At 52.7% G+C, this 7,070-nt stretch overlaps 1 protein-coding gene across 1 annotated transcript; it reads right to left on the reverse strand.

The window, feature by feature from the left end:
- Positions 1–4,462: 4,462 nt before the first annotated feature.
- On the reverse strand, positions 4,463–5,434 carry ODF1 (outer dense fiber of sperm tails 1). Its single transcript, XM_064703571.1, has 2 exons — positions 5,083–5,434; positions 4,463–4,894 (listed from the first exon to the last, which is right to left on the reverse strand). Exons 1-2 carry the CDS (start codon positions 5,277–5,279, stop codon positions 4,582–4,584), a joined length of 510 nt encoding a protein of 169 aa, XP_064559641.1. The 5' UTR covers positions 5,280–5,434; the 3' UTR covers positions 4,463–4,581.
- Positions 5,435–7,070: the final 1,636 nt, after the last annotated feature.

Below are 7,070 nucleotides of genomic sequence, written 5' to 3' on the forward strand. Positions count from 1 at the left end.
CAATTGCATGGAGAGCATTTCACACCACATAGCAGGGCAATTGAAAGGATAACCTCCAGGACAGCAAAACTTGTTTCATGTAGAGTGGGGTTTCAAGAGAAGAAGCAAACCCTCACACATCACTTGTCAAAAGAAAGGCCTGACCTACAGCAATTGGAGGGCAAAAATGGGATGGCAGAGTGAATTAGAAAACAGACAGAGAAGGAAAACTTCCTTTTCATTCCAGAGACCAGGAAAAGGACCTGTAGGGTTAAAGAGGACAAGCAAGGGCCAGTGTCCCATGCTTGTGGGGGTGGCAGCTTCACGAGAGTCATGCCAAGCGTGCTGGAAGGATCAGCTTACTCCTCACCTAAATTCAGTGCATGGCTATTAATGAGGTGGCAAATGCAGAGTCCAGAATGACAACAAATCTATGGAGTCTTTGGAACAAAGGCAGAGTTGAAAACATGGGTCCTGCTCTCTCTTATAAACTCTTAGGGCTTTCTCCAGGGGAGATGACAGAAAACAGGCTTGGAAAATTTACCTAAGAGACTAAGATGCCAAACAGCTCAGCAAGGACAATGGTTAAATTTAACTTTAAGCACAAACACGATGGATGGATGAAGCTTCTCACCTCATGAGGAGGTGCAGTGGAGGGCAGCTGCACCAGCCCCACCTGGCTGGGGTGATGCCCAAAGCCTGGCCATGCTGCTGCTTGAGGACGAGGACAGGAGGTGTGAGGAGTGGAGCTGGCCCCTGTGACAGGCATTTAATTTAGTCCTTGGCAGAAAGAGCCCTGCCAAGTAGGCACTGCCCACTGGGAGCAGCAGCCCCCTGCCCGAGCAGTGCTGTGCTCTCAGGAGCAGTGGGCACCGAGGCACTGGGGGAGAGGAAAGATGGGATCTTTTCACCTCATGAAGGCACTGCTCTCCCCAGGTTTTCAATAGCAGGGAGAGAAACAACAGTTCAACACAGCCTAAACCTGTGTAGAGCACAGCAGAGCACTGCCTGGCTGCAGGAAAACCCCTAGAAATTGATGCCTGAGGAAAGGTCTGGATTTAGCATCCTCAGATGACCTCTTGTTACAAATTCCTTGGCTATTTATAAATGCCCCCCATAAGACTAGAGTTCAAGAATGCACTAACATTTAGAACTACAGAGCCAATTCACCCTCTCTGATATCTTCCTCGTGCTAGGGAATTCAGAGAGAGTATCTGCTGCATGAGGATGGTCAAGATTGGCCCCAAAAATAATTTGTTGCAACAACATGCTGAAGAATACATGAACCACTGAAGCCCCTGTTGGGCTGATAACTGTGGCAGACAGGATGCTGAAGGAAATGAAAGTGGCCTTAAACAGGAGCCTTAGCTCCATGGGGGAGAGCTGCAGGATCAAAGGTCAATACAATCCAGAGTAGAAACCTAATGTGATGGTGGTCTGTCAACAGGTGGTCTGTCCTGAGAGCTCTTGCACACCCAGGATCACAAAACAGCACTACCTCTTGTCCTCCTCTTCACTTGTTATTAGTGTTACAGAAAAAAACGCCAGCTCCAGTGTCTGCCAGCCTTATTGCTTTGTGACACCACCCTCAGTGTGTTTGCTTTGAATAGAAGAGTTGCACGGTGGTAAATTTTGAAAAATAGTATCTGCCACCTAGTGGTAAATGATTTTTTTTTTTAATGGGAGATGATGTTACAGCTTGCTGGGTTAATATTGGCTTTCCAAAGGTATTTTCTCCTTGAAAACTCTCAGTATATGTTTATTATAGATTTTGGGCTAAGTTCCAAATTGTTTACAGCATGTAGGTATTAACAAAACCAAGTGACTATTTCAGTGATTTGCTTCTATTACAGAAAGGTCTCCAAGATGCTCCTAACCAGCCTAGACTAGCAACTCACAGGATGTAATATGAATTCATAATTTTCCTCAGAAAGTCATATCTGTCAATAAGTGCTCAAGAGTGAAATTTAGTTTCAGGAGCACGAGGAGCCTAATTCAGGAACAGCGTGTGAAGAGCATGTGTTAAAGGATGAGCAATGAGGATAAGAGCAGCCATAGCCAGCGCTGTGATTGCTGTGGGACTCGATGTGTTCTGCAAGTCACGGGTAGAGGGGAGGTGTTGAAATATGCTTTCCTTCTGCATGCTTAGACAGCTTCTGTAGAAATCATTACAAAGGGCAAAAGTCCTGTCACAAAGGGGTTTTGGTTTTATTACTTGGTGGGTTGCTTTGTAGGAAACTGGTCTTTCCCAGTCCATCCCCAGTCCCTATCCCTGCTGTGTGCTCTCACTGGAGGCTCCCTTGCAGCCTCCCAGGTGAGAGGGGTGGCTTAGGTTTAACCATCCTTGGCCAACACCAGCAGGATCAAACTACCTGTGCATGGGCTTCCTTTCAGTATATTAGGAATGTCTGTAAGAATGATGAAGAGACACTTGACACCAAGGCCTGTAGCGACTGGAGAAGCAGTTTTTAAATGGAAAAAGATTAGATTTAAATGTGACATAAGGAACTTTTTTTTTATTATGATGGGGGTTAGACACTGTAACAGGTTGCCCAGAGCCCAGGTTGGATGGGTGCTTGAGCAGCCTGGAAGATGTTCCTGGTCATGGTAGGGGCATTAGAGAAAGTCACCTTCCATAACTATTCCATGGCTGTGTGGTTCTATAGTGACCCAGCTATACACTAAGCCCAAAAAGTTTAACATTTATTAACACATGTTACTTTAAGTGGTAGCTGGATGCTGAAAGTATCCCAGAAGCAGTTAATTTCTTGCACCACAGTTAAATCACCAAGCTGTTTATAGCCAAGCTAAACTGATTCTCAGCTGATCTGCGTGTAACATGTCTGACTGAAGGAGCTCCCTCCCACCCAGAGGACAGGAGCAGGTGGTGATGGAGCCAAGGGCCTCCCCCAGCCATGGACTCAGGGCTCTGTAACCCATCCCCTGTGATTCACCACCCTCATGAGGTGAAAGTCAGCTGTGAAAGTGAGCCTGTCTGTTTGCAGGCTGTACATAAACCACTGGCTTTGTTTTCTTCAGGTGTGAGTGTTTCCAGGGGAATATTCCCTGCTGCAGCAGTGAGTGGGTGCTTTTGGCACTGGGGACCCCTTGGATGCACTGAGACACATTGATCCAGTTGGTGTGAGGGTCCTTTAGGAGTCAGGGTCCCCACAGGTGACAGCCACCAACTGCATTTCTCAGGCAGGCTAATGGCAGGGACAGCACTCCACTCTGAAGAGTTTCAGCTGGGCAGCGCACCTGCACAGCAGCAGCCCACAGGTGCTCACCCTCTCCCCTGGCAGGTTAGGGAACAGCATATTCTGTGCCAGCACAGCCTAAAACATTGAGCTCCCTGTTAGGAAAGTCTGCTGCAGGGGAGTGCATCACATGAAGAGGAGGCAGCCTTCCTCCCTCCAGCCCCAGGGGCTCATGAAGCCTGAAGCAGGTGGTGCTCACTAGGGAGATGCTGGCCCAGGTGGCTGGTAAATGCAGGTATGTTCTGTCACACTCCTTTCTGCAGTGGGAAGTAATGCTACTTCCCACAGGAGTGCATACCCAAGTGCTGAGGCTAGGGCAGCAAAATTAAAATTGCCTTCAAGCAATTATATGACAATTCTCCCCCTCTCCCAACATGAAAAATGTTTTCTTATTATTTTGGAGCCATTGATTCAGCAGGAAATGGTGTCACTCCCTCCTCAGCTGTTGAGTTCTACCCTAATCCCAACTCTTCTAAGAAAAAGCTCTCTGTCCTTCCACAGCTTTTCCCAACCAGGCACTCTGTGCAAGAACCAAGCCAAGGGAACAAAGGGTACGGCTTGATCTTTTGGGGAGAAGGCTCCACCTGTAGTAGATAGGGCCTGGCGTTCGGAAGATCTCGTGATGTTACGGGAAGACAGGGCCCCTGTTCCCTTAGATAAGAAAATTAACATAAGAATGCAGCCCCCTAAACCACATGCCAGTAATTTTCCACTTTCCCTGTAAGTTTCCATTCCCTACTAACCACAGATAGTAAAGACAGACCCTCGCCTGACGTAGAAGCCCCTTAAACTATAAAACCCCACGAGAAGAAATAATAAAGGCCTTTGACCATCCACCAAGTTAGTGTTAGCCTGTTTCTTAAGCCCGAGCGGCCCTAGAGAATGGGCCGCCGTGCTGTTTCTTGAAACCAAGTCGCCAGCCTTGTATCAGAAAGCAACACCACCCCTCAAGGTGTTTCAAGATTTTCCTCCTAGAAATACCAAAGGCTCAAATGGAAGAGGTTGGATTGAGAGAAGTGTCCTTACAGAAATGTGACTGATCAGAAGTGGTGCCTCTCAGCTTTTAAAATCCATGAGATTGTACGCCCTGAATCCACCACCTCTAGCCCTGCCTTCAGTACCCAGCAAGTGACCAGTCATGTATGCCCAAAAATATCTGTGTTTTCCTGATGGCACTTCCCGTTTTGCCCACCAAGCCCCTTCAAAATGAGGCTCATACAACCTGCTCAGTATGATGCTTTCTTTAATGGAAGAGGTAAGAGAAGCTCTGACACAGATCCAAATGTCATGAAGAGAAGGCTTGAGGCAAAGGAATGGCCTGGCTGGTTTGGTTTCCTGCTGCAGCTCAATAAGGGCAGAGGTAAGGGTAGCACTTGGGTGGTGGGCAGCACTTGGGTGGCGGGAGGCACTTGGATTCCACGGAGTATGTCACCTCCTTGTCACACACCCCTGGCGGCAGGCAGAATTCCTTCACGAACCTTTTGTAGTTACTGGTCTTTGCCAGGGGGGTGTTGCACTCCATCTTGCGCTCCGCTGACACCGTCACCTTCCCGTCCTTCACCGTCACCGTGATGTCTTTGGGGTCAAAACCCTTCACATCGATCAAAGCCAAGTTCTGACCACTGCACGAGTTCAGCATCATGCCAAGTCTTTTCGTTCTGGAATTAAAACAAGAGGTGGATCTTTACTTTCCCGTATCCCTTTCAATCTATTTCTCCAAAATGGCTCTTTCGCTCCCACCCTAGTTACCTGTATCAACCTTTGCTCCCGACAGCAATGTCAGACCTCCCTTCATCCTACCCTAAAGGCAGCCAGTGTCAGTGGAAAGCAGGCAGCTCTCTCTTACCTGTCGTTTCTCACGGCGACGCACCGTCTCCGGAAGCAGGGGCTGGGCAGGGAGCAGCAGGAGAGGACGCAGCGGTTCATGCGGGCCGTGCACAGCCTGTCCCGGAGCAGCTGCAGCCGCAGGTCCAGCAGCCTCATCTGCCTGTTGATCTGCCGCAGGTTCTGCATGCTGTCCTCCTGGAAGTAACAGTGCGCCATTGTCAGGCTGGAGGTGTGTCAGGGCAAGAGCGATCTGGAGTGCCCCGAGAGCTTCATCTGCTGCCGAGCCTGGGGCAGCGCTGCCGTTGTTGCCGCGGCCTCCCGGCGCTGCCTCACGGCTCCGCGGGCCCGGCCGCCACCGTTCCGCCGTCACTATGGCAACAACGGCCGGGCCCGCGCTCAGCCCAGGGCCTGCAGCGGCCGGCACGGCCCGGGATGGGCACGGCAGGGACAGGCCGGGGATGGGCACGGCAGGGACATGGCAGGGATGGACAATGCAGGGACAGGCTGTGGATGGACACGGCAGGGACAGGCTATGGATGGACACGGCAGGGACAGGCTATGGATGGACATGGCAGGGACAGGCCGGGGATGGAGACGGCAGGGACAGGTTGTGGATGGACATGGCAGGGACAGGCCGGGGATGGACACGGCAGGGACAGGCTGGGAATGGACACGGCAGGGACAGGCTGTGGATGGACACGGCAGGGACAGGCCGGGATGGACACGGCAGGGACAGGCCGGGGATGGACACGGCAGGGACATGGCAGGGATGGACATGGCAGGGACAGGCCGGGGATGGACACGGCAGGGACATGGCAGGGACAGGCCGGGGATGGACATGGCAGGGACATGGCAGGGACAGGCCGGGGATGGACATGGCAGAGACAGGCCAGGGATGGGCATGGCAGCAGGGACAGGCTGGGGATGGACACGGCAGGGACAGGCCGGGGATGGACACGGCAGGGACAGGCTATGGATGGACACGGCAGGGACAGGCTATGGATGGACATGGCAGGGACAGGCCGGGGATGGAGACGGCAGGGACAGGTTGTGGATGGACATGGCAGGGACAGGCCGGGGATGGACACGGCAGGGACAGGCTGGGAATGGACACGGCAGGGACAGGCTGTGGATGGACACGGCAGGGACAGGCCGGGGATGGACACGGCAGGGACAGGCCGGGGATGGACATGGCAGGGACATGGCAGGGATGGACATGGCAGGGACAGGCCGGGGATGGACACGGCAGGGACATGGCAGGGACAGGCCGGGGATGGACATGGCAGGGACATGGCAGGGACAGGCCGGGGATGGACACGTCAGGGACAGGCCGGGGATGGACATGGCAGAGACAGGCCAGGGATGGGCATGGCAGCAGGGACAGGCTGGGGATGGACACGGCAGGGACAGGCCGGGGATGGGCATGGCAGGGACAGGCTGGGGATGGACATGGCAGCAGGGACAGGCCGGGGATGGACATGGCAGGGACAGGCCGGGGATGGACATGGCAAGGACAGGCTGTGGATGGACATGGCAGGGACAGGCCGGGGATGGACACGGCAGGGACAGGCCGGGGATGGACATGGCAGGGACAGGCTGGGATGGACATGGCAGAGACAGGCCGGGGATGGGCATGGCAGCAGGGACAGGCCGGGGATGGACACGGCAGCAGGGCATATGTGCAGTGGCTGGGCTGCAGAGCCCCCATGGGCCTTGGGGAGCACAACTTGCATGCAATTTTGCACACAGTGTTGCTTCAGTGTGCCTGCCCAAAATTCCCACCAATGATACTGACCATCAGCTTCCATCCCATCACCACTGACAAGTGCTGGAGCCCAAGACACGAAACATACTCGCTGAGGCTGGCCAGTGACACAAAAGTTAATTCTAGGCTCAGCAGCACCAACACCCTTGTCTCTCAGGCATCTGCCCCGTGGCAAGCCAGATGATGTGTTATTTTCCCAAGGTGAAATATGAATTTGGCTTGTCAAAAAATCAAAAGAGCCA

This window comes from Zonotrichia leucophrys, chromosome 2 (assembly GCF_028769735.1).
Source record: "Zonotrichia leucophrys gambelii isolate GWCS_2022_RI chromosome 2, RI_Zleu_2.0, whole genome shotgun sequence".
Taxonomy (NCBI): Eukaryota; Metazoa; Chordata; class Aves; order Passeriformes; family Passerellidae; genus Zonotrichia; species Zonotrichia leucophrys.

Excerpts from the sequence above, each read along its gene's own strand:
- ODF1 (XM_064703571.1), bottom strand. The coding sequence starts at position 5,279 with ATGGCGCACTGTTACTTCCAGGAGGACAGCATGCAGAACCTGCGGCAG. Across the intron at positions 4,895-5,082 it reads GTCGCCGTGAGAAACGACAG|AACGAAAAGACTTGGCATGA; the intron begins GTAAGAGAGAGC and ends TTTTAATTCCAG.